Here is a 27,696-nt window from a genome sequence, read left to right on the forward strand (position 1 = left end):
GCCTGTATCTCCAGGTGAAAAAAAGGAGGTCCATTCATCCCTGCTGCAGCATGGCACTTTTCCCATAGGTTGCTCTTGGCTGTCCATCCAGAGAACTGGATACATTTGCAACTTTGACAGTGAACGCTTGCTATGTTTATGGAGAGGAGAGTTCTTAGAGCTTTCTTGATGCAGTGACAAATTATTTGTCTCATCCTACAGAAGAGGTGAGGGATTGGTACTGCTGATGAGCCCCCCTCAACCATCCTGCATCCTGCATTAAAATCCTACATTAAACATTAATAACATTATGAGCTACAGATGATTTACATACATTTTAATTAAAACAAGATGTGAATATCATCATACATCATTCTAGTCTGTAAACTAACAGGACACTGATCACATACTTAAAAAATTGTAGCTCTTAAAATAAAACGTTGAGCTATTAGGGCTCTAAGCTTCCAAGGGATTTGGAGAATATCAAACAAAAATAGGGCTCAACATTGAAGGGGCAAGTTGTACAGATATAGGTACATAGTGTTAAAGATGAACTAAGAATTCTTACCATTTATGAACATATATTTTTCTTTCCTAAGATATGGTGAGTCCACGACATTATCAATTACTACTGGGAATATCACTCCTGGCCAGCAGGAGAAGGCAAAGAGCACTACAGCAAAGCTGTTAAGTGTCACCCCCCTACCCATAATCCCCAGTCATTCTCTTTGCCTCTGTCAATGGAGGAGGTGAAGTTTTGGTGTCTGAAGAAAATTGGATTTCCTTTGCTACATGAAAGATGTTTTGGGGTCTAGCCGTAGTCCACGTTAATCTCTTCAGTAGGTTAGTGGTGGCTTTAAAGTAGTTAGGAACTTGTGAGTTGGGCCTTGCTTCCTTTTCCTAACATTTTGCTGCCCTAGTATAGAAAGCCAGAGTAGGTTTACTCTGTTCTTTCTTTTTCTACAGGTCTGTAAGGAGTATGTGTCCTTTCACGCCTTGTAAGCTGTCCTCCTGTCTGACAGCTAGATGTGCAGGTAAGTGCTTTTGTCTTCTAGGGCTGGGAGACTTGCACTGAAGGGGTTAAGGAGACTCTCTGCACTTTACTTTGGGACTAAAATCCTTCATAGAGGATTATTTATAGGCAGTGGGCAGGCACTTAATTTGTATGTGGGTTAAGAGACTTAAGGGGTTAATCTCCTTCATGGGCAAAAAATGAAGCTGCACCACAGAAGGAAAGTGCATGCTTCATAGCCGGCAAAGGCAGACAAATAAGAGCCGTACTTGAGATAGATGCTAGCGTTTTTGCCATAAAAAGAGCCAAAAATAAATTTAAAAAAAAGATGATTGCCCGAGCCACCCATAGAGGGTTACTCTATGGGTGGCTCTGGCGATCATTTTTTTGTATTTATTTTTCTGGCTCCATTCTTCCTTTGGTCCAAGAGGGTCAGTTCATGACGACCATAGACTTGAAGGACGCGTATCTTCATGTTTCCATCCACAGGGATCATCACAAATGCCTGAGATTTGCCTTTCTAGACAAACACTTTCAGTTTGTGGCTCTTCCGTTTGGCCTTGCCACAGGTTCTGGGGGCTCTCTTGGCAGTGATCAGGTCTCTGGGAATTGCAGTGGCGCCATACCTGGACTACTTATTGGTTCAGGCGCCATCTTTTCAACAAGCAAACTCTCATACAGAGATCTTGTTTATACTACGTTCCCACGGTTGGAAAGTGAATCTGGGAAAGAGTTACCTTGTTCCAGCTACTAGGGTGGTTTTCTTAGGGACCATAATAGATTCCGTATCTATGAAAACTTTTCTGATGGAGGTCAGAAAATCCAAAATTCTCTCCTCTTGCCTCTCTCTACAGTCTACTGTTTGGTCATCAGTGGCTCAATGTATGGAGGTCATTGGTATGATGGTCGCTTCCGTGGACATCATTCCCTTTGCTCGATTCCATTTGAGAGCTCTGCAGTTATGCATGCTCAGACAATGGAATGGGGACCATTCGGATCTGTCTGAGGATAGATCTCAGCCGTGGTGGCTTTCTTAGGAGCATCTGTCTCTGGGTTCATGCTTCCGAAGACCTTCCTGGGTGATTGGGGAGCAGTCAGTCTGGGATTTGTTAAACGCCCATGGACTTGGGAGGAGTCTGCTCTCCCCATAAATATCTTGGAGTTGAGAGTGATTTACAATGCTCTTATGGCTTGGCCTCAGTTGTCCTTAGCCCGGTTTATCAGGTTTCAGTCGGACAATATCAGGGTTCCTTAGCCATGAAGGAGGTGGCTTGGATTGTTCAGTGGGTGGAAGCTCACAATTGCTGTTTTTCTGCCATCCACATTACAGGTGTGGACAACTGGAAAACGGACTTCCTGAGCATACAGACATTTCATCCCGGGGAGTGGGCACTCTATCTGCAGGTGTTCTCCAAGTTAACCCTCAAATGGGGGATGCCGGAGTTGGATCTGATTGCGTCTTGGCAGAACGCCAAGCTTCCAAGGTACGGTTCAAGGTCGAGAGATCCGCAGGCTGCATTGATAGATGCTCTGGCGGTTCCTTGGGATTTCAGTCTGGCATATCTGTTTCCTCCGTTTGTTCTCCTTCCACGAGTCATTGCTCGTGTCAAACAGGAGAGAGCATCGGTAATTCTAATAGCTCCTGCGTGGCCTCGCAGGATCTGGTATACAAACCTAGTGAAGATGTCATCTCTTCCACCTTGGAGGCAGCCTCCGAGGAAGGACCTTCTAACTCAGGGTCCATTCCTTCATCCAAATCTCGTTTCTCTGAAGCTGACTGATTGGAGATTGAACGCTTAGTTCTGTCTAAGCGTGGTTTTTCAGTCAGTCATTGAGACCATGATTCAGGCTCGCAAGCCTGTTACTAGAAAGATTTACCATAAGGTATGGCGTGAATACCTTTATTGGTGCAAATCCAAGGGCTTCTCTTGGAGTAGGGTCAGGATTCCTAGGATTTTGTCTTTTCTCCAGGAAGTTCTGAAGAAAGGATTGTCAAGTGTAAAAAAGGTATTTTGGGTATTTTTAGTAAAGAAATCCATCTTAAATTGCTAAACTCCCAATAATTTTAAAAGCTAATATAAAGGTAAATCTTAAAAAAAAAAAAATTAAATTAATGGATAAATTGGAAACAAAGGAGTCAAACCAAATTTGGTTGTGGATTAATAAATGCTAATCCTCAATATATATTGTGTCTATAAAATATAAACTGTATGTTGGTAAATGCACTAATATATAAGGAAACTACTAGGGTTGCACCGAAACCATTTTTTTTTTTTTTTTTTAAGACTGAGTACAAGTTGCAATCATGGTGGAATAATACATATTCCAGAGTTCTTTCTCCTTAAACCAGAGTATCTTTCCTAGAGTAATTATAGACTCTAATGATGACTTTAACAGATCAAAGTTAGACATGAGACTTCAGTCAACCTTCAATCCTACAGTAGCTCTTTGCATGAAAGTGTAAGGTCTGATAATTGCAGCATCAGATGCCATTCCATTTGCTCAGTTTCACATGAGACCTCTTCAACTTTGGCTGTTATGTAAGTGGTGCAAAGATTATACTCTACTTTCTCAAACAATCCTTTTGGCTTTCACAGCGTCAATCTCTCCTGGTGGATAGAGAACCAGACCGTTTTTCTGGGGGCATCTTTTGTCCAGCCAACTTAGGCAATAATGTGGACAGAGCAAGTATTTTGGGTTGGGGGTGCAGCACAATATTTTAGAAATCTTCAGGGCTGGCCTCTTCTGAAAGAGACTTATCTACGTTTTCAGTCAGTGTTACAGTGGTGGCCTATATCAACCATCAATGATGAACTTGCAGTTCCCTAGCGATGGAGCTCTCGAATTTTAGCTTGGACAAAGAATAATTTCTGCACCATTTCTGCAATTCATATCACAGGTGTGAACAACTGGGAATCAAACTATCACTAATCGCTTCATCCAGGGGAATGGTCTCTTCATCTGGATGTCTTCAGCCAGATTTGTAGATCAATTGGGTCTACCAGAGATTGGCCTAACTGCTTCGCGTTTGAACAACAAGCTACCTTGATATTTTTTTTAAAATCCAGTGATCCACAGGCAGAATTTGTAGGTGCTCTAGCAGCTTCCTGGTCATTTTGTCTTGCTTTTATATTTCCTCCAACTGTTCTGCTGCCAAGAGTGATGGCTCAGATCAAACAAGCTCTTATCCGTTATTCTTATTGCTCCAGCTTGGCCATGCAGAACTTGGGTTGTGGATCTGGTACAGTTGTCCTCTGTCGTCTCTTCCAGTTAGTTACAACCTTCTGCCTCAAGGCCCCTTCTATCATCAAGATCTCAAGTCTATCAACTTGACGACTTGGAGATTGAATGCATTATTCTAAAGCAAAGGTTTTTTTTCTGATGCTGTAGTTGAAACCTTAATTCAAGCCCAGAAACCTGTTACAAGAAAAATCTATCAATATTTGGAAAGTTTTGAGAATTTTTGGCCAGGAGTTAAATCCCAGGAGTAATGGACCATGGACTCTCACCACCATGAAAGAGAGAAATTTATCAGGTAAGCATACATTTTGTTGTTTTTTTTTTAACATCTTGAATGTTCCTATTGTACGCTTATAACATTATAGATTAGTGATAATTAAGGACCTCATCTGCACTTTTCTCCAACATAGGTGTGTCCGGTCCACGGCGTCATCCTTACTTGTGGGATATTCTCTTCCCCAACAGGAAATGGCAAAGAGCCCAGCAAAGCTGGTCACATGATCCCTCCTAGGCTCCGCCTACCCCAGTCATTCTCTTTGCCGTTGTACAGGCAACATCTCCACGGAGATGGCTTAGAGTTTTTTAGTGTTTAACTGTAGTTTTTCATTATTCAATCAAGAGTTTGTTATTTTCAAATAGTGCTGGTACGTACTATTTACTCAGAAACAGAAAAGAGATGAAGAATTCTGTTTGTATGAGGAAAATGATTTTAGCAACCGTAACTAAAATCCATGGCTGTTCCACACAGGACTGTTGAGAGCAATTAACTTCAGTTGGGGGAACAGTTTGCAGTCTCTTGCTGCTTGAGGTATGACACATTCTAACAAGACGATGTAATGCTGGAAGCTGTCATTTTCCCTATGGGATCCGGTAAGCCATGTTTATTACGATTGTAAATAAGGGCTTCACAAGGGCTTATTTAAACTGTAGACTTTTTTTTGGGCTAAATCGATTGATATTAACACTTATTTAGCCTTGAGGAATCATTTATTCTGGGTATTTTGATTTAATAATATCGGCAGGCACTGTTTTAGACACCTTATTCTTTAGGGGCTTTCCCAAAGCATAGGCAGAGTCTCATTTTCGCGCCGGTGTTGCGCACTTGTTTTTGAGAGGCATGGCATGCAGTCGCATGTGAGAGGAGCTCTGATACTTATAAAAGACTTCTGAAGGCGTCATTTGGTATCGTATTCCCCTTTGGGTTTGGTTGGGTCTCAGCAAAGCAGATACCAGGGACTGTAAAGGGGTTTAAAGCTTAAAACGGCTCCGGTTCCGTTATTTTAAGGGTTAAAGCTTCCAAAATTGGTGTGCAATATTTTCAAGGCTTTAAGACGCTGTGGTGAAAATTTGGTGAATTTTGAACAATTCCTTCATGTTTTTTCGCAATTGCAGTAATAAAGTGTGTTCAGTTTAAAATTTAAAGTGACAGTAACGGTTTTATTTTAAAACGTTTTTTGTACTTTCTGATCAAGTTTATGCCTGTTTAACATGTCTGAACTACCAGATAGACTGTGTTCTGAATGTGGGGAAGCCAGAATTCCTATTCATTTAAATAAATGTGATTTATGTGATAATGACAATGATGCCCAAGATGATTCCTCAAGTGAGGGGAGTAAGCATGGTACTGCATCATTCCCTCCTTCGTCTACACGAGTCTTGCCCACTCAGGAGGCCCCTAGTACATCTAGCGCGCCAATACTCCTTACTATGCAACAATTAACGGCTGTAATGGATAATTCTGTCAAAAACATTTTAGCCAAAATGAACCCTTGTCAGCGTAAGCGTGGCTGCTCTGTTTTAGTTACTGAAGAGCATGACGACGCTGATATTAATATCTCTGAAGGGCCCCTAACCCAATCTGAGGGGGCCAGGGAGGTTTTGTCTGAGGGAGAAATTACTGATTTAGGGAACATTTCTCAGCAGGCTGAATCTGATGTGATTACATTTAAATTTAAATTGGAACATCTCCGCATTTTGCTTAAGGAGGTATTATCCACTCTGGATGATTGTGAAAATTTAGTCATCCCAGAGAAACTATGTAAAATGGACAAGTTCCTAGAGGTGCCGGGGCTCCCAGAAGCTTTTCCTATACCCAAGCGGGTGGCGGACATTGTTAATAAAGAATGGGAAAGGCCCGGTATTCCTTTCGTCCCTCCCCCCATATTTAAAAAATTGTTTCCTATGGTCGACCCCAGAAAGGACTTATGGCAGTCAGTCCCCAAGGTCGAGGGAGCGGTTTCTACTTTAAACAAACGCACCACTATTCCCATAGAGGATAGTTGTGCTTTCAAAGATCCTATGGATAAAAAATTAGAAGGTTTGCTTAAAAAGATGTTTGTTCAGCAGGGTTACCTTCTACAACCCATTTCATGCATTGTCCCTGTCACTACAGCCGCATATTTCTGGTTTGATGAACTGCTTAAGGTGCTCGATAGTGACTCTCCTCCTTATGAGGAGATTATGGACAGAATCAATGCTCTCAAATTGGCTAATTCTTTCACTCTAGACGCCTCTTTGCAATTGGCTAAGTTAGCGGCTAAGAACTCTGGGTTTGCTATTGTGGCGCGCAGAGCGCTTTGGTTGAAATCTTGGTCGGCTGATGCGTCTTCCAAGAACAAGCTACTAAACATTCCTTTCAAGGGGAAAACGCTGTTTGGTCCTGACTTGAAAGAGATTATCTCTGATATCACTGGGGGTAAGGGCCACGCCCTTCCTCAGGATCGGCCCTTCAAGGCAAAAAATAGACCTAATTTTCGTCCCTTTCGTAAAAACGGACCAGCCCAAGGTGCTACGTCCTCTAAGCAAGAGGGTAATACTTCTCAGGCCAAGCCAGCTTGGAGACCAATGCAAGGCTGGAACAAGGGAAAGCAGGCCAAGAAACCTGCCACTGCTACCAAGACAGCATGAAATATTGGCCCCCGATCCGGGACCGGATCTGGTGGGGGGCAGACTCTCTCTCTTCGCTCAGGCTTGGGCAAGAGATGTTCTGGATCCTTGGGCGCTAGAAATAGTCTCCCAGGGTTATCTTCTGGAATTCAAGGGACTTCCCCCAAGGGGGAGGTTCCACAAGTCGCAGTTGTCTTCAGACCACATAAAAAGACAGGCGTTCTTACATTGTGTAGAAGACCTGTTAAAAATGGGAGTGATTCATCCTGTTCCATTAAGAGAACAAGGGATGGGGTTCTACTCCAATCTGTTCATAGTTCCCAAAAAAGAGGGAACGTTCAGACCAATCCTAGATCTCAAGATCTTAAACAAATTTCTCAAGGTCCCATCGTTCAAGATGGAAACCATTCGAACTATCCTTCCTTCCATCCAGGAAGGTCAATTTATGACCACGGTGGATTTAAAGGATGCGTATCTACATATTCCTATCCACAAGGAACATCATCGGTTCCTAAGGTTTGCATTCCTGGACAAACATTACCAGTTCGTGGCGCTTCCTTTCGGATTAGCCACTGCTCCAAGGATTTTCACAAAGGTACTAGGGTCCCTTCTAGCGGTGCTAAGACCAAGGGGCATTGCAGTAGTACCTTACCTGGACGACATTCTGATTCAAGCGTCGTCCCTTCCTCAAGCAAAGGCTCACACGGACATTGTCCTGGCCTTTCTCAGATCTCACGGCTGGAAAGTGAACGTGGAAAAGAGTTCTCTATCCCCGTCAACAAGGGTTCCCTTCTTGGGAACAATTATAGACTCCTTAGAAATGAGGATCTTTCTAACAGAGGCCAGAAAAACAAAGCTTCTGGACTCTTGTCGGATACTTCATTCCGTTCCTCTTCCTTCCATAGCTCAGTGCATGGAAGTGATCGGGTTGATGGTGGCGGCGATGGACATAGGTTCCTTTTGCGCGCATTCATCTAAGACCATTACAACTGTGCATGCTCAGTCAGTGGAATGGGGACTATACAGACTTGTCTCCGAAGATACAAGTAAATCAGAGGACCAGAGACTCACTCCGTTGGTGGCTGTCCCTGGACAATCTGTCTCAAGGGATGATGTTCCACAGACCAGAGTGGGTCATTGTCACGACCGACGCCAGTCTGATAGGCTGGGGCGCGGTCTGGGGATCCCTGAAAGCTCAGGGTCTTTGGTCTCGGGAAGAATCTCTTCTACCGATAAATATTCTGGAACTGAGAGCGATATTCAATGCGCTCCAGGCCTGGCCCCAGCTTGCGAGGACCAGGTTCATACGGTTTCAATCAGACAACATGACGACTGTTGCGTACATCAACCATCAGGGGGGAACAAGGAGTTCCCTAGCGATGGAAGAAGTAACCAAAATTATTCTTTGGGCGGAGTCTCACTCCTGCCACCTGTCTGCTATCCACATCCCAGGAGTGGAAAATTGGGAAGCGGATTTTCTGAGTCGGCAGACATTGCATCCGGGGGAGTGGGAACTCCATCCGGAAATCTTTGCCCAAGTCACTCACCTGTGGGGCATTCCAGACATGGATCTGATGGCCTCTCGTCAGAACTTCAAAGTTCCTTGCTACGGGGCCAGATCCAGGGATCCCAAGGCGGCTCTAGTGGATGCACTAGTAGCACCTTGGACCTTCAAACTAGCTTATGTGTTCCCGCCATTTCCTCTCATCCCCAGGCTGATAGCCAGGATCAAGCAGGAGAGGGCGTCGGTGATCTTGATAGCTCCTGCGTGGCCACGCAGGACTTGGTATGCAGATCTGGTGAATATGTCATCGGCTCCACCTTGGAAGCTACCTTTGAGACGAGACCTTCTTGTTCAGGGTCCGTTCGAACATCCGAATCTGGTTTCACTCCAGCTGACTGCTTGGAGATTGAACGCTTGATTTTATCAAAGCGAGGATTCTCAGATTCTGTGATCGATACTCTTGTTCAGGCCAGAAAGCCTGTGACTAAAAAGATTTACCACAAAATTTGGAAAAAATATATCTGTTGGTGTGAATCTAAAGGATTCCCTTGGGACAAGGTTAAGATTCCTAGGATTCTATCCTTCCTTCAAGAAGGATTGGAAAAAGGATTATCTGCAAGTTCCCTGAAGGGACAGATTTCTGCCTTGTCGGTATTACTTCACAAAAAGCTGGCAGCTGTGCCAGATGTTCAAGCCTTTGTTCAGGCTCTGGTTAGAATCAAGCCTGTTTACAAACCTTTGACTCCTCCTTGGAGTCTCAATTTAGTTCTTTCAGTTCTTCAGGGGGTTCCGTTTGAACCCTTACATTCCGTTGATATTAAGTTATTATCTTGGAAAGTTTTGTTTTTAGTTGCGATTTCTTCTGCTAGAAGAGTCTCAGAATTATCTGCTCTGCAGTGTTCTCCTCCTTATCTGGTGTTCCATGCAGATAAGGTGGTTTTACGTACTAAACCTGGTTTTCTTCCAAAAGTTGTTTCTAACAAAAACATTAACCAGGAGATTATCGTACCTTCTCTGTGTCCAAAACCAGTTTCAAAGAAGGAACGTTTGTTGCACAATTTGGATGTTGTTCGCGCTCTAAAATTCTATTTAGATGCTACAAAGGATTTTAGACAAACATCTTCCTTGTTTGTTGTTTATTCAGGTAAAAGGAGAGGTCAAAAAGCAACTTCTACCTCTCTCTCTTTTTGGATTAAAAGCATCATCAGATTGGCTTACGAGACTGCCGGACGGCAGCCTCCCGAAAGAATCACAGCTCATTCCACTAGGGCTGTGGCTTCCACATGGGCCTTCAAGAACGAGGCTTCTGTTGATCAGATATGTAGGGCAGCGACTTGGTCTTCACTGCACACTTTTACCAAATTTTACAAGTTTGATACTTTTGCTTCTTCTGAGGCTATTTTTGGGAGAAAGGTTTTGCAAGCCGTGGTGCCTTCCATTTAGGTGACCTGATTTGCTCCCTCCCTTCATCCGTGTCCTAAAGCTTTGGTATTGGTTCCCACAAGTAAGGATGACGCCGTGGACCGGACACACCTATGTTGGAGAAAACAGAATTTATGTTTACCTGATAAATTTCTTTCTCCAACGGTGTGTCCGGTCCACGGCCCGCCCTGGTTTTTTTAATCAGGTCTGATATTTTATTTTCTTTAACTACAGTCACCACGGTACCATATGGTTTCTCCTATGCAAATATTCCTCCTTAACGTCGGTCGAATGACTGGGGTAGGCGGAGCCTAGGAGGGATCATGTGACCAGCTTTGCTGGGCTCTTTGCCATTTCCTGTTGGGGAAGAGAATATCCCACAAGTAAGGATGACGCCGTGGACCGGACACACCGTTGGAGAAAGAAATTTATCAGGTAAACATAAATTCTGTTTTTTTTTTCTTTCTTTCTTTTGGCAAAATATTCGAAATATCTAAAGTTTAAAAGATAAAAAAGTTTACAGTGGCATTTCCAGTGGGCTTAGCCGTTTTAACCAAGCCATTTAGTAAAAAAACAATTACACCTCATGCTGCAACTCAAATAGTTGGATTAGGCAATTTATCAGCATTTCAAAAAACCTAGGTTACAGATTTTGCCTTTAGACTCTCTAGGGATTGAAGGACAATGCGCATTTTTTACACAAAAGCAAGTGGTTGTTAGGATTATATGCATTAAATAAATGTCACCTTGTTGCCTCCCTTAAACAAATAGTTTGCAGTATACGGGTAAACAGGACAGAATAAACAGAGAGCGTTCTTGCTCTGTGTCCAAGATTTCACAGCTGGAGTTAGATATCCATTTTCTAAGTGAGGTCAAGGTAAAGATTTCAATAACTTGTACCAAAAATAGAATGAAAAGCCAGTTCCTTCATTTTTTAGCTGTCAAGTTTATAAAATGCTCCTCTTTAAGATGGAATTACTAAACTCCACCCTGACTTCTGTGAAATCTAGGCAATACATGTATTACACAGCTTTTTGTAAGTATTTTAGATTTGTATAGGTTGAACTCGATGGACTTCAGTCTTTTTTCAACCTTATCTACTATGTTACTATGTTACCTGGAGTTCACAACAGATTTGAGAAACCCTTCCACAGATCTCATGGCATCCAGAAAGAATGTAAAGATTCTGACCTACTTCTTCAGAGGAGAGTTTTATCTGTCTCCAACTTCATCCAAATCTTCTTTCGTGGTTCATTTATTTTACCCAGATTTGTCTCTCTTTTTGTCATAACCACCTGGTTACAGATTTCTTGATTCTATTTTGCACATGCTACTCTCTGGTGATTAACAAACTTAGAGACAGTATACACCAATTTGCATTTAACTGCATGTAAACAGATACTGATATAAAAATCCAGTATAAAACCTTTTAAAAACTTGCTTAGAAGCTCCCAGTTTAGCACTGTTGATGAGGTTAGGCTGGGACACCCCATTGAAAGGGCTGGGAAAGCTGGAACAGGCAGACATCCCCTCCTCTCACCCCTGGATATGAATATACCCATTACACAACCAGGAGTCTGTAGACCTCAGTATACATCTAAAACATCAGGGGCTTGGTTTGGAGACTGAAAACAAGCACAATGTTATTTAAAAATAAGCAAAACCATACATTGTTACAAAAACACTCCAAGGTGAACTATATAACTAGATCATCTACAAAACATTTATACAAATAAGTCTAGTGTACAATATCCCTTTTAAGGAACAGTCAACGCAAATATTTTTGTTTAAAAAGATAGATAATCCCTTTTTTACCCATTCCCCAGCTTTATACAAAAAACATTGTTATATTAATATACTTTATAAGCTTTAAGCCTCTAAATTTCTGCCTGTTTCTAAGTCTCTAAAGACAGCCCCTTTGATCAGACTTTGTATTCGCTTTTCACAACAGGGGAGTGCTAGTTCTATGTGAGCCATATAGATAACATTGAGCTCACACCCATGGGTTCTAACAACACATCCCTAATTGGCTTAAATGCAAGTCAATAGATAGTCATGTGATCAGGGGGCTGTCAGAAGATGCTTAGATACAAGGTAATCACTGAGATTAAAAAGTGTATGAATAAAACCATGTTTTCTATGCAAAACTGGGGAATGGGTAATATCTTTCTAAACAATAAAAAAAATTGTGTTGACTGTCCCTTTAAAGCAACTTGTAGGACCTCTATAAACTACTTCAGGGAGTGAGATATGCGTGAGCACTGTTACAAGGTAAACTTTTTAGTCTGGGAATCTTTGTGAAAGCATGCTGAAGGAACTCTGGTATCTGAGGGACGACAAGGGTCTAAATTGTGTCACTGTCGTAGCTTCACTAGCTACTTGGCCCTTTTTACTAAAATTTTAATAAATACTATCATTTCTCTTACTTGGTGTATCCAGTTCACGGATTCATCCTTACTTGTGGGATATTCTCAATCCCTACAGGAAGTGGCAAAGAGAGCACACAGCAAAGCTGTCCATATAGCTCCCCTCAGGCTCCGCCCCCCCCCCAGTCATTCTCTTTGCCGCTCTAACAAGTAGCATCTCCACGGGAGGGTAAAGAGTTTGTGGTGTTAGAAAGCCTGTCACCAGGAAAATGTACCATAAGATATGGCGGAAATATCTTTGGTGTGAATCCAAGGGTTACTCGTGGAGTAAGGTTAGGATTCCAAGGATACAGGGAGTGCAGAATTATTAGGCAAATGAGTATTTTGACCACATCATCCTCTTTATGCATGTTGTCTTACTCCAAGCTGTATAGGCTCGAAAGCCTACTACCAATTAAGCATATTAGGTGATGTGCATCTCTGTAATGAGAAGGGGTGTGGTCTAATGACATCAACACCCTATATCAGGTGTGCATAATTATTAGGCAACTTCCTTTCCTTTGGCAAAATGGGTCAAAAGAAGGACTTGACAGGCTCAGAAAAGTCAAAAATAGTGAGATATCTTGCAGAGGGATGCAGCACTCTTAAAATTGCAAAGCTTCTGAAGCGTGATCATCGAACAATCAAGCGTTTCATTCAAAATAGTCAACAGGGTCACAAGAAGCGTGTGGAAAAACCAAGGCGCAAAATAACTGCCCATGAACTGAGAAAAGTCAAGTGTGCAGCTGCCAAGATGCCACTTGCCACCAGTTTGGCCATATTTCAGAGCTGCAACATCACTGGAGTGCCCAAAAGCGCAAGGTGTGCAATACTCAGAGATATGGCCAAGGTAAGAAAGGCTGAAAGACGACCACCACTGAACAAGACACACAAGCTGAAACGTCAAGACTGGGCCAAGAAATATCTCAAGACTGATTTTTCTAAGGTTTTATGGACTGATGAAATGAGAGTGAGTCTTGATGGGCCAGATGGATGGGCCCGTGGCTGGATTGGTAAAGGGCAGAGAGCTCCAGTCCGACTCAGACGCCAGCAAAGTGGAGGTGGAGTACTGGTTTGGGCTGGTATCATCAAAGATGAGCTTGTGGGGCCTTTTCGAGTTGAGGATGGAGTCAAGCTCAACTCCCAGTCCTACTGCCAGTTTCTGGAAGACACCTTCTTCAAGCAGTGGTACAGGAAGAAGTCTGCATCCTTCAAGAAAAACATGATTTTCATGCAGGACAATGCTCCATCACACGCGTCCAAGTACTCCACAGCGTGGCTGGCAAGAAAGGGTATAAAAGAAGAAAATCTAATGACATGGCCTCCTTGTTCACCTGATCTGAACCCCATTGAGAACCTGTGGTCCATCATCAAATGTGAGATTTACAAGGAGGGAAAACAGTACACCTCTCTGAACAGTGTCTGGGAGGCTGTGGTTGCTGCTGCACGCAATGTTGATGGTGAACAGATCAAAACATTGACAGAATCCATGGATGGCAGGCTTTTGAGTGTCCTTGCAAAGAAAGGTGGCTATATTGGTCACTGATTTGTTTTTGTTTTGTTTTTGAATGTCAGAAATGTATATTTGTGAATGTTGAGATGTTATATTGGTTTCACTGGTAAAAATAAATAATTGAAATGGGTATATATTTGTTTTTTGTTAAGTTGTCTAATAATTATGCACAGTAATAGTCACCTGCACAAACAGATATCCCCCTAAAATAGCTATAACTAAAAACTACTTCCAAAACTATTCATCTTTGATATTAATGAGTTTTTTGGGTTCATTGAGAACATGGTTGTTGTTCAATAATAAAATTAATCCTCAAAAATACAACTTGCCTAATAATTCTGCACTCCCTGTATTGTCCTTTCTCCAAGAAGGTTTGGAGAAAGGTCTGTCAGCTAGTTCCTTAAAGGGACAGATATCTGCTCTGTCTATCCTGTTACATAAGCGCCTGGCAGCTGTACCAGACGTTCAGGTGTTTGCACAGGCCCTAGTTAGAATCAAGCCTGTTTACAAGCCTGTGGCTCCTCCATGGAGTCTAAATTTAGTTCTTTCAGTTCTTCAAGGGGTTCCGTTTGAACCTTTGCCTTCCATAGATATTAAGTTATTATCTTGGAAAGTTTTGTTTTTAGTGGTCATTTCTTCTGCTCGAAGAGTTTCTGAATTGTCTGCTTTGCAGTGTAATTCACCCTATCTGGTGTTCCATGCAGATAAGGTTGTTTTGCGTACCAAACCTGGTTTTCTTCCAAAAGTGGTTTCTAATAAGAATATTAACCAGGAAATCATTGTTCCTTCTCTGTGTCCTAATCCAGTTTCTAGGAAGGAACGACTTTTACACAATCTTGACGTGGTTCGTGCTTTAAAATTCTATTTAAAAGCAACTAAAGATTTCAGACAAACATCATCCTTGTTTGTTGTCTATTCTGGTAAGAGGAGAGGTCAGAAAGTGACTGCTACCTCTCTTTCCTTCTGGCTGAAAAGCATCATCCGATTGACTTATGAGACTGCTGGACAGCAGCCTCCTGAACGAATTACAGCTCATTCCACCAGAGCTGTGGCTTCCACATGGGCTTTCAAGAATGAGGCTTCTGTTGAACAGATTTGTAAGGCAGCGACTTGGTCTTCACTGCATACATTCGCCAAATTTTACAAATTCGATACTTTTGCTTCTTCGGAGGCTATTTTTGGGAGAAAGGTTTTACAAGCAGTGGTGCGTTCCGTTTAGGTTACCTGACTTGTTCCCTCCCTTCATCCGTGTCCTAAAGCTTTGGTATTGGTATCCCACAAGTAAGGATGAATCTGTGGACTGGATACACCAAGTAAGGGAAAACAGAATTTATGCTTACCTGATAAATTACTTTCTCTTACGGTGTATCCAGTCCACGGCCCGCCCTGACAACTAAGTCAGGTTCAAATTTAATTTTTAAAATAACTACAGTCACCACTGCACCCTATGGTTCTCCTTTTTCTCCTAACCGTCGGTCGAATGACTGGGGGGGCGGAGCCTGAGGGGAGCTATATGGACAGCTTTGCTGTGTGCTCTCTTTGCCACTTCCTGTAGGGATTGAGAATATCCCACAAGTAAGGATGAATCCGTGGACTGGATACACCGTAAGAGAAAGTAATTTATCAGGTAAGCATAAATTCTGTTTTTTAATATTTTCATTTCTGCTGAGGCAACACTTGGAAGAAAGTTGGTTCTTATCCATTTCTCAGATTTTGTCTGATTGTCACATTTCATTAGACTCCCAACTCATGATTCTTACTGTTTTGGTTAAAACTGGAGGTAGAATAAAAATAGGTGACAAAGGAAGAGGCATCCAGTTTTGCCTTTTCTTAAAGTGATGGCTTGTTGTTTACCTAGAGATAATGTTTAGCTACTGCATAATGAGCAATTTAAATACTCTTTTACCTTTTCAAAATTGTTATTTTGAAGGGTTGTATAAATCACTTAACATTTAAACTTAAATATCACTGTTTTATGATCATAAGTTGTTATAAATTTTTTGATCATTATGTTTGCACATGGATGTGGAATTTAACTTTATTTATGCACATTTTTTATGCAGGTTTGTGGAGGTGATAAACCATATATTGCACCTACAGATCTTGAGAGGAAGCACTTGGACATGAAAGAATTTTGTATAAAACAGTTCCGCTCAGTGAAAAAGATGGGAGGAGAAGAATTCTGTCGTCGATATCAGGACCAGCTTGAGAATGAAATAGACGAAACCTATGCAAACTTTCTGAAGCACAATGATGGCAAAAACATCTTCTATGCTGCTCGCACTCCTGCTACCTTGTTTGCCGTAATGTTTGCCATGTACATTATCTCAGGACTGACTGGATTCATTGGTTTGAACTCCATAGCAACCATTTGCAACCTGGTCATGGGAATAGCACTACTGTCCTTCTGCACCTGGGCGTATGTGAAATACTCTGGAGAGTTCAGAGAATTAGGGTCCCTAATCGATCAAATAGCAGAAATAATATGGGAACAGGTTGGTATCTACAGTACAATAACTTTGTTTTGTTGCAGTTTCAATAACTCTTCTTCAAAGAGTGAACATTGTAAATATTTATCTATTTTCAAGTTTGCTTAATTGGTTCAGTAGAGTTTTTGGCACAATTTTTCAGTCGTGGCTATTTATGGTAATATAAACATGGATGAAATCAATTTATAACTTTCACAGGCAAATATTTTCTTAAAGCTAAAATACAGTACCTACTTTTTGGGAAAGTTGCCTGCAGTTATTCTAGAGATATGGAAGCACACAGAAGGGTAGAAGAAACTTTCACAAGCAAAAGTGATTTTCAAGTTTTTCAATGAGAGAGGCTGAATTTATAAGTAAACACTAGATTTGGTCTTTGTAAGTTGTTTTTTTTCTATTGCCTCTCTAATAGAATTATATCACAGAAGTTATATAGATGACATCTGTAGTAGGTAGAAATGTCTCCCAGATGTCTGAGCGGTTTATTCCACACATACCCATCCCTTTTCTCCTTGATCCAGTTGATTTTAAATACCAGTTCAGTTTGTGTGCCCCCCATCTCATGCATTTTTCCTCAGTTCTAGAGAGAAGTTAAATCCTTTGCTAATCTTCATATGTTCCATATTTGGTTCTGACCTTACCCATCTGATATGGTTCTATTACAGTGTTGGAGAATCCGCTTAATAATTTGGGTTTAAAGAAACTGGTTTAATCTTAAAAGTAGAACCATATGAAGGCTGACCCTGCTTGTTACAAGGTTCTGTACTGTGCTCATTTTAGGGTCAAACTAATTTCTTCTCTTCAAATATTTATTTTCTTGGCTAATAGTGAACTGACTGTAGCTATAAGGGTTGAGGTGTTTATATAGAGGTGGAATTAACCCATTATACCACTGGGAGGTATTTCTACCTATTTCAGAGGCTCTTTACTCAGCTGTTCTAATATACGGTAATATAGCTTTATTCTGTGTGTGAAGAAATAAATTTATCGGTAAGTATAAATCTTGTTGTATCCCCTTTCTCTTCCGAGCAGCAATAGGTTTCACCTGTATGTAAAATAATAGCTATGTCTTTGCAGGGGATTAACAAAATTACATATAGCATTTTATTATTATTAAATAAATATTCATAATGAATTAGGATGCCAGAATACTAGAAAGTTCCACTAATTTGAAAGAAGTGATGTTGCATTATCAGATATTTGGAATTATACAGGTACAAAACCCTTTATCCAAATATAAATAATTTTCGGAATAGTTTGAATTTCAGAATATTTGCATCTGTAAAATGGGACAGCTTGGAGAGGGGAAGAGACAACATGTAAACAGCAATATCTTCTTAGGCAACATTTACATGTCATAATACAGCTTATACATGTAACCTTAAGGTAGTTTTATATATTTTTGTTACTTTTGTATACAGAGTACCATCTGAAAGATATTACAGTACTGTAATCAGAAATTTAATATTTGTGTTTTTAAATAAATATAGATTATCATTTGTATTTTAGAACAATAAAAAAGAAAGCAAAGACCTAAGTAGAGACAATTGTAACAGTCAGGGAAAATTCTTGTTTTCTGTGCCCACAGTATTTTAGTACAAAAATCCAAGAGAGTTTGAAAACAAAAAAGCGAGAATACCTCACAATCTTAGTATTTTTACATTTGTTTTCTACGTAATTGTTAAATATAGCCTTTTTATATTGATCCAGTTTATGTAAGTTTTATTTTTTTTATAAAGTTAAAATGTACTTTATTTACATCAAATTGTTCTATGCAATTTTAAAAAAGACATAACAAATTTAAAATTCCTAAACATGCTCAAAGCCCTTAATCACATTCATTTGGTATGCATTACTATGCAATGTGTCCAGAAAACACACGAAAAGATTACATTTAGGTAGGTAACTGTACCTTTACTAAAGTTAGCAACGTTTCGGGGCACCTGCCCCTTTCTCAAGCTAATTTCATTGTGCATATCAAACAACATTTATAGACAAAACATTACCAAGAGATGATCAATCAAATTATAATGGGAATGGTTAACAAATGGTGATGTCACTGCTGACATAACCCATACTTAAAGGGACAGTCTAGTCAAAAATAAACTTTGATGATTCAGAAAGGACATGTAATTTTAAACAACTTATCAATTTACTTTTATCATCAATTTTGCTTTGATCTGTTGGTATTCTTAGTTGAAAGCTAAACCTAGGTCTTAGCCCTTGAAAGCCGCCTCTTAAATGAATGTATTTTGACAGTTTTTCACAACTAGAGGGCGTTAGTTCATGTGTGCCATATAGATAACATTGTGCTCACACACGTGGATTTACCTAGGAGTCAGCACTGATTGGCTAAAATGCATGTCTGTCAAAAGAACTAAAATAAGGGTGCAGTCTGCAGAGGCTTAGATACAGAGGTAAAAAGTGTATTAATATAACTGTTGGTTATGCAAAACTGGGGAATGCGTAATAAATGGATTATCTATCTCTTTAAACAATAAAAATTCTGGTGTAGAGTGTCCCTTTTACTCCTATTCACATTTAACCATTACTACCATTTTTCAGATAGCATCACCTCATTAAAAACAATTGCAGCACATCTTTACTGAACAATGTTTGTCCAATTGCTTCTCTAAATACCCAATCAGTCTGGATTAATCAAAGGAATAGATAAATAATGTTGTGTGTATCTTATTAGTTTAAAACATATGCTGTTTTTTTATTATTTGTTAAAATATTTAAACTATTTGTGTGTGAATATAATGTGTATATAATCAGGACTTTACCAACCTAAGTAGCTAGATACCTTTTCCTTCCATAAGGCAGGGAGAGTCCATGACTTCATTCCTTACTTTTGGGAAATACAACACCTGGCCACCAGGAGGAGGCAAAGACACCCCAGCCAAAGGCTTAAATATCCCTCCCACTTCCCCTATCCCCCAGTAATTCTTTGCCTTTCGTCACTATAGGAGGTGGCAGAGAAGTGTCAGAAGATGTGGATAGTCCTGTAATGGGTATGTTCCCTTCAAGAAAGGACTGGAGTTTTAAGTAATAATGTCAACCTCTCAGTGTGAGTATTGATGAAAGTTAGAGTCTGGTGATGCAGGGAAAGTTGCTGCTACACACTCAAATCCATGTCAGAAGCGCTGCTGCAAGACTGTCACACTTGAGAGGCTGTGCCTCTTCCACAGCATGGATCCTGGAGGGTTAGACCATTTTTTTTATATATACAATTTAAAACGCTATACAGGGTCACAGTGTGGCTACTTTATACCTCAATAGGATCAAGGGTTAATATCTCCTTCAGGGAGTTTATTTGAACAGTTTGGGGATTTATATCTGCTTAATGTGAGTTTGTTTGTTTGTTTTTTTGGCTTGGAACAAACAGGTTTCACTTTCATTTTTGAAGTGTTGTGCAGCTCATAATAGCGTGGCGCCCTTTTTCATAGCAGGGGAAGTCCTGTCTTACGTACCATGTGACCGGGTGCGTTCTCTTTCATTTCCTAAGATCCTGCTGCAGACATCACTCCTAAGGAGAGCGTTTTCACTGTTAGCTGTCTGGATCTAGGAGGTGGAGAGTGCCCTAGCCATTGGGAGTATTAAGGTGCCGTTTTTTAAATAAAAGCATTTCTTTTTGATTGTCCTTTTGTGGGTTTATGCAAAGCTATGGAGGACTCGGATACTACTTTCGAAGGTTCCACTCCTTCTGTGCCGATTAATAATTTCTGTTTATATTGTGAGGAGGCTGGGGTTTGCCCACCTGCTCAATTTTGTTCCATTTGCCTAAACACTTCTAAAGTCTAAGAAGGGAGACACGCAATTAGCCCTTCATGCAGTGCCCCGCGGCTCAACTAATCCTCCATCTGGAAGGGGCTTTTTTCCAGTGGACTTTACAGCGCAGTTACAATCGGCGGTGTCTGCGGCCCTGAGTGCCTTACCTTGCTCTAATAAACACAAGATAATGGTTAAGCATAGTTCTCCTGACCTAGAGTCGTCTAAATATTTGTCGGATTTAGCTGCTATATCCCAGCTATCCTCTGTAGCTTCAGAGGGTGAGACTTCAGTTACTAAACCTTCTTCAGTGGAGGAACTCTCCTTTAGATTTAAAATTGAGCATCTGCGTTTTTTATTAAAGGAGGTTCTGTCTACTCTAGAGGTTCCAGAGGCTTCACTCCCTGAGGAGCCTAAGATCCCTAAATTAGACAGGGTTTACGAAGATAGGAAGGTCCCTCTGACTCTTCCTGTGCCAGTTAAGATGGCGAATATTATAAGTAACGAATGGGAAAGAGTAGGAACTTATTTTTCCCCCTCGTTTATTTTTTAAAAATTATTCCCAGTTAATGACTCTAAATTAGATTTGTGGGGCTCTATCCCGAAGGTGGATGACGCTATCTCCAAGCTGTCTAAGCATACTACTATCCCTCTGGAGGATAGTTCTTCTTTTAGAGAGCCTATGGATAAAAAAATGGAAACTTTTCTGAGGAAGATGTTTCAACATACAGGGTTTTTATTTCAACCGGCGGCAGCTGTCGTGGTTGCTGGAGCAGCTATCTTTTGGTGCGAGACACTGTTGGAGTTCAAGAGGTGGAGACTCCCCTCGAGGATATTCAGGAGAGAATTAGGGCACAGAGAATTGCTAACTCCTTCATCTATGACACGAATATGCAGATTATTCACATAAATGCAAAGGCTGCTGGCTTTGCGGTTATAACCCGCCGGGCTCTCTGGTTGAAGTCTTGGTCTGCGGATATAACTTCTAAATTCAGACTCTCTTCTCTTCAAGGGGAAGATTTTATTTGGTCCAGCGCTGGACTTAATTATCTCTACGGTTACCCGAGGGAAAGGTGTTTTCCTACCGCAGGATAAGAATAGGCCAAAGGAACAGCAACTGTCTAATTTTCATCCTTTCGTGCTGACAAGTCGCAATGACAGCAGTCCTCTTCCAAGTCCGAGCAGCCCCAGAGTACTTAGAAGCCGGCTCACTCCTGCAATAAGTCCAAACAGACTAAGAAGCCCGCCGAGAACAAATCAACATGAAGGGACGGCACCCGATCCCGGATCGGATTGAGTAGGGGCAGACTGTCTTTTTTTTCAGACGCTTGGGTCCTGTAGGTTGTATCTCAAGGATACAAGATAGGATTCATGTCTTATCCGCCCAGGAGCAGATTCCTACTCTCCAGTCTTTTGACAAGACCAGAAAAGAAGGCTGCCTTCTTAGGTTGCGTACGGGATCTCTCCTCTCTAGGAGTAATTGTCCCGGTACCTACAGCAGAAAGAGGTTTGGGGTTTTATCCAAACCTTTTCGTGGTTCCAAAGGAGGAGGGAACTTTTTGTCCAATTCTGGACCTAAAGTGCCTAAACAAGTTTCTGAGTGTTCCCTCTTTCAAGATGGAGACAATACGGTCAATCCTGCCTCTGATTCAGGAAAGAAAAGTTTATGACAACAATAGACCTGAAGGATGCATACCTTCACGTCCAGATTCAAAGGGAACATTTTCAGTTTCTGAGGTTTGATTTTCTGGATCAGCACTTCCAGTTCATAGCTCTTCCGTTTGGCCTAGCTACTTTTTCAAGGATATTTACAAAGTTTTTGGGGGCTCTTCTAGCTGTTGCCAGAACACAAGGTATTGCAGTAGCGCCTTACCTAGACGATATCTTGGTACAGGCACCATCTTTTCGTCTAGTGGAAGAACATTTGGAGTCCCTTCTCAGTCTTCTTCGATCACATGGATGGAAGACAAACTTGGAAAAGAGTTCTCTTACTCCAAGTACAAGGGTGAATTTCCTGGGAACTATAATAGTCTCCATATCCATGAGAATATTCTTTACAGATCAGAGACGTTGCAAGCTGACTTCTGCATTTCTTGCCCTTCAGGCCTCCTCGAAATCTCAGTGTATGGACTCATGGTGTTTTGCATGGACATCATTCCTTTTGCCAGATTCCATTTCAGACCCTTACAACGATGCATGCTGAGAAAATGGAACGGCGACCATTCAGATCTGTCAACAAATTGTGCTGGACAGCCTGTCGAGACTCGCTCTCCTGGTGGCTCTGTCCAGATCATCTGTCCCAAGGCACATGCTTTTTGAGACCATCCTGGGAGATTGACTACGGACGCAAGCCTTTCCGGCTCGGGAGCAGTTTGGGGTGCCAAGAAGGCTCAAGGTCTGTGGACTCAGGAGGAGTCCTCCCTTCCGATCAATATTTTGGAATTCCGGGCAATCTTCAATGCCTTGAAGGCTTGGCGCCTTTTGGGGTTGTCACAGTTTATCAGATTCCAATCAGACAATATTATAATGCCTATATCAAACATCAAGGGGGAACGAGAAGTTCCTTGGTGATGAGAGAAGTATCTCGGATACTAGAGTGGGCGGAGCCTTACAAATGTAAGCTGTCAGCGAACCACTTTCCGGGTGTGGACAACTGGGAAGCGGACTTCCTCAGCAGGCAATCCTTTCACCCAGGGGAATGGTCTCTTCACCCTGAGGTGTTTGCAGAGATATGCGAGTGAGGGACGACGGAGATAGATCTCATGGCATCACGCCTCAATACCAAGTTACCCAGGTACGGGTCGAGGCATCCTCAGGCGGAATTGATAGATGCCCTATCAGTACCATGGAGGTTCAGTCTCATATCTCTTTCCTCCATTACTGCTTCTCCCTCGTGTGCTGGCTCGCATCAAGCAGGAGCGAGCATCTGTCGTGGCCACGGTTTGCGGATCTGGTGGGGATGTCCTCATCTCCTCAGTGGAGGTTACCTTGTCGAAGAGATCTGCTGATACAGGGTCCTTTGATTTATCAAAATCTAGATTCTCTGAGGCTGACTGCGTGGGGATTGAACGCTTAGTCTTAGCCATGAGAGGGTTTTCTGAGAGTGTTATCGACACTCTGGTTCAAGCTCGTAAGCCAGTTACTAGTCGTATCTACCATAAGGTGTGAAGGACTTACTTGTACTGGTGTGAAGAACGTGACTTTTCCTGGCATAAGGTTATGGTTGCCAGAATGTTAGCTTTTCTCCAGGATGGACTGGACAAGGGTCTATTTGCTAGTTCCCTAAAGGGACAGATATCGGCCCTGTGTGTGTTACTGCACAAAAGATTGGCTGAGCTTCCTGATGTGTAGTCATTTAAGGCTCTGGCTAGGATCAGACCTGTGTTTAGATCTGGAGCTCCGTCTTGAAACCTCAATCTTGTTCTTAGTGTTTTGCAGCAGGCTCCATTTAAGCCTATGCATACTGTTGACATTAAATTGTTATCTTGGAAAGTTCTTTTTTTGTTGGCTATTTCCTCTGCGCGCAGAGTTTCTGAGATTTCTGCTTTGCAATGTGATCCCCCTTATCTGTTTTTTCATGCTGACAAGGCGGTTTTACGCACTAAACTAGGGTTCCTCCCTAAGGTGGTGTTGAATCAAAACCTTAATCAAGAAATTGTTTCTTCCTTGTGTCCTAATCCTCCTTCAGCGAAGGAATGTTTGCTTCACAACCTAGATGTGGTTCGTACCTTGAAGTTCTGTCTTCAGGCTACTAAGGAATTCAGACAATCTTTCTCTTTGTTTGTCATCTATACGGGAAAGCGTAAGGGGCAGAAGGCTACTACGACTTCCCTGTCCTTCTGGTTGAGGAGTGTCATCTGCTTAGCTTATGAGACAGCGGGACGACAGCCTCCTGAGAGGATAACGGCTCATTCCACTAGAGCAGTGGCTTCCTCTTGGGCTTTTAAGAACGAAGCCTCAATGGATCAGATTTGTAAGACGGCTACCTGGTCCTCCTTACACACTTTCTCCTACATTGGTGTGTCCGGTCCACGGCTTCATCCTTACTTGTGGGAATATTCTCTTCCCCTACAGGAAATGGCAAAGGGAGCACACAGCAAAAGCTGTCCATATAGTCCCCCCTCTGGCTCCGCCCCCCAGTCATTCTCTTTGCCTGCTCTGAACAAGTAGCATCTCCACGGGGATGGTAAAGAGTATGTGGTGTTAGTTGTAGTTTTATTTCTTCTATCAAGAGTTTGTTATTTTAAAATAGTGCCGGTTTGTACTATTTACTCTACAACAGAAAGTGATGAAGAGTTCTGTTAAAAGAGGAGTATGATTTTAGCAACAGTAACTAAAATCCATTGCTGTTCCCACGCAGGACTGTTGAAACCAGAGAACTTCAGTTGGGGGGGAACAGTTTGCAGACTTTTCTGCTCCAGGTATGACTAGTCCCTTTTCTAACAAGACATAGTAATGCTAGAAGACTGTCATTTTCCCTTATGGGATCGGTAAGCCATTTTCTTAGACTCATAACAGAATGAAGGCTTATAAATGGGCTCTATACTGGTTGACACTATTGTGGGCTAAATCGATTGATTTATATAATATTTATATGACTTTTGGAGTGTTTTGTGACTTTGAAACACTTTTGGGAACGTTTTTATTACGCCTGGCAGTTGTTTAGACACCTAATCTAGTCAGGAAGGCCCCTTCACTCTGGTATGCAGAGGGAGGAGGCCTCATTTTCGCGCCTCAGTTGCGCAGTTACTTTTGGAAGCAGTGCATGCAGCTTCATGTGAGAGGCTTATTTCTGTGGTGAATAACCCCCAAAGAAGGTAAAAGCTGCAGCAAAGGCTGTGGCAGGGACTGTAGTGGGTTTAAACTGGTAAATTGAACAATTAGCTCCGGTTTGCTCATTTAAGGGGTTAGAGACTTGAAATTTGGTGTGCAATACTTTCAAAGCATTAAGACACTAGGGTGCAAATTTTGTAAAGATCTGATATTTCCTTCATAGTTTTTCAAACATTCAGAAATAAAGTGTACTCTGTTTATTATTTAGAGAGACAGTAACGGTTTAGTTTAAAAACTTTGTTTTTGCATTAATAGCCTGCTAAAGTCTGTCTAACATGTCTATACCTTCAAATAGCATATGTTCTGTGTGTATGGAGGCCAAGGTGGTTGCCCCTTTAAATGTATGTTCAAATTGTGCCATGGCGTCCAAACAAAGTAAGGACAGTACTGTCACATTTAATAAGGTTGCCCAAGATGATTCTTCAAATGAAGGTAGTGGGGATAGTTCATCATCCTCTCCTTCTGTGTCAACACCAGTTTTGCCCGCGCAGGCGACACCTAGTACATCTAGCGCGCCAATGCTTGTTACTATGCAGCAATTAACTGCAGTAATGGATAATTCTATAGCAAATCTTTTATCCAAACTGCCAGCATTTCCCAGAAAGCGTGATTGCTCAGTTTTAAATACAGAGGATGAGCAAGTGGGCGCTGACGATAATTTATCTGTTATACCCTCACACCAGTCTGAATTGGCAGTGAGGGAGGGTCTGTCTGAGGGAGAAATTTCTGATTCAGGAAAAGTTTCTCAGCAGGCAGAACCTGATATTGTGGCATTTAAATTTAAGTTAGAACATCTCTGCGCCCTGCTTAAGGAGGTGCTAACTACTCTTGATGATTGTGACTCTTTGGTGATTCCAGAGAAATTGTGCAAAATGGACAAATTCCTAGAGGTCCCTGTGCACGCTGATGCCTTTCCGATACCCAAGAGGGTGGCGGACATAGTGACCAAGGAGTGGGAGAAGCCAGGTATACCTTTTGTCCCACCTCCTATATTTAAGAAAATGTTCCCCATTGTCGACCCCAGAAGGGACGCATGGCAAACAGTCCCTAAGGTTGAGGGGGCAGTTTCTACGTTGGCCAAGCGCACGACTATTCCCATTGAGGACAGTTGTGCTTTCAAAGATCCTATGGATAAAAAATTGGAAGGGTTGCTTAAAAAGATATTTGTTCAGCAAGGTTTCCTTCTCCAACCAATTTCGTTCATTATTCCTGTCACCACGGCAGCGTCTTTTTGGTTCGAGGAACTAGAAAATTCGCTCCATAAGGAGACTCCATATGAGGAAGTCATGGACAGAATTCACGCACTAAAGTTGGCTAATTCCTTTATTTTAGATGCCGCTTTTCAATTGGCTAAATTAGCGGCGAAAAATTCAGGTTTTGCAATAGTGGCGCGCAGAGCGCTTTGGCTAAAATCTTGGTCGGCGGATGTGTCGTCCAAGACAAAACTGCTTAATATTCCTTTCAAAGGTAAGACCCTTTTCGGGCCAGAATTGAAGGAGATTATTTCAGACATCACGGGGGAAAGGGCCATGCCCTCCCACAGAATAGGCCTTTCAAGGCTAAGAACAAATCTAATTTTCGTTCCTTTCGCAATTTCAGGAACGGACCGTCTCCTAACTCTGCAGCCTCTAGACAAGAGGGTAACGCTTCCCAGCCTAAACCAGCATGGAAACCAATGCAAGGGTAAACAGGCCAAGAAGCCTGCTGCTGCTACCAAGACAGCATGAAGGGGTAGCCCCCGATCCGGGACCGGATCTAGTAGGGGGCAGACTGTCTCTCTTTGCTCAGGCTTGGGCAAGAGATGTTCCGGATCCCTGGGCACTAGAAATAGTCTCTCAGGGGTATCTTCTAGAGTTCAAGGAACTCCCTCCAAGGGGAAGGTTCCACATGTCTCGCTTATCTTCAGACCAGATAAAGAGACAGGCATTCTTACATTGCGTAGGAGACCTATTAAAGATGGGAGTGATACTCAGTTCCAGCAGCGGAACAAGGTCTGGGTTTTTACTCAAACCTGTTTGTAGTTCCCAAAAAAGAGGGAACTTTCAGTTCCATCATTCAAAATGGAAACCATTCGGACGATCTTACCAACAATCCAGGAGGGTCAATATATGACTACTGTGGACTTAAAGGATGCGTACCATATTCCTATCCACAAAGATCACCATCAGTTCCTAAGGTTCGCCTTTCTGGAAAAACATTACTAGTTCGTGGCTCTTCCTTTCGGTTTAGCCACCGCTCCCAGAATTTTCACAAAGGTACTAGGGTCCCTTCTAGCGGTTCTAAGACCGAGGGGCATTTCTGTAGCACCTTATCTAGACGACATTCTAATCCAAGCATCGTCCCTTTCCAAAGCAAAGGCTCATACAGACATTGTTTTAGCTTTTCTCAGGTCTTACGGGTTGAAGGTGAACATAGAAAAAAGTTCCCTGTCCCCGTCCACAAGGGTTCCTTTTTTAGGAACAATAATAGATTCTGTAGAAATGAAGATTTTTCTGACAGAGGTCAGAAAGTTAAAACTTCTAAACGCTTGTCAAGTTCTTCAATCTATTCCTCAGCCTTCCATAGCTCAGTGCATGGAGGTAATAGGTTTAATGGTTGCAGCAATGGACGTGGTTCCTTTTGCTCAAATTCATCTAAGACCATTA

The 27,696-nt window shown here is 41.8% G+C and overlaps 1 protein-coding gene across 3 annotated transcripts in view; it reads left to right on the forward strand.

Annotated features, from left to right (window-relative positions):
* The window catches only part of ATL2 (atlastin GTPase 2), a 361,722-nt gene that overhangs the window by 323,218 nt on the left and 10,808 nt on the right, over positions 1-27,696 (forward strand). For all 3 annotated transcript variants that reach the window (XM_053711956.1, XM_053711958.1, XM_053711957.1), the window contains one exon: positions 16,025-16,456. In XM_053711956.1, the coding sequence (XP_053567931.1) occupies positions 16,025-16,456 (432 nt within the window). The remainder of the gene's footprint in view (positions 1-16,024; positions 16,457-27,696) is intronic.

Source organism: Bombina bombina, chromosome 4 (genome assembly GCF_027579735.1).
Source record: "Bombina bombina isolate aBomBom1 chromosome 4, aBomBom1.pri, whole genome shotgun sequence".
Lineage (NCBI taxonomy): Eukaryota > Metazoa > Chordata > Amphibia > Anura > Bombinatoridae > Bombina > Bombina bombina.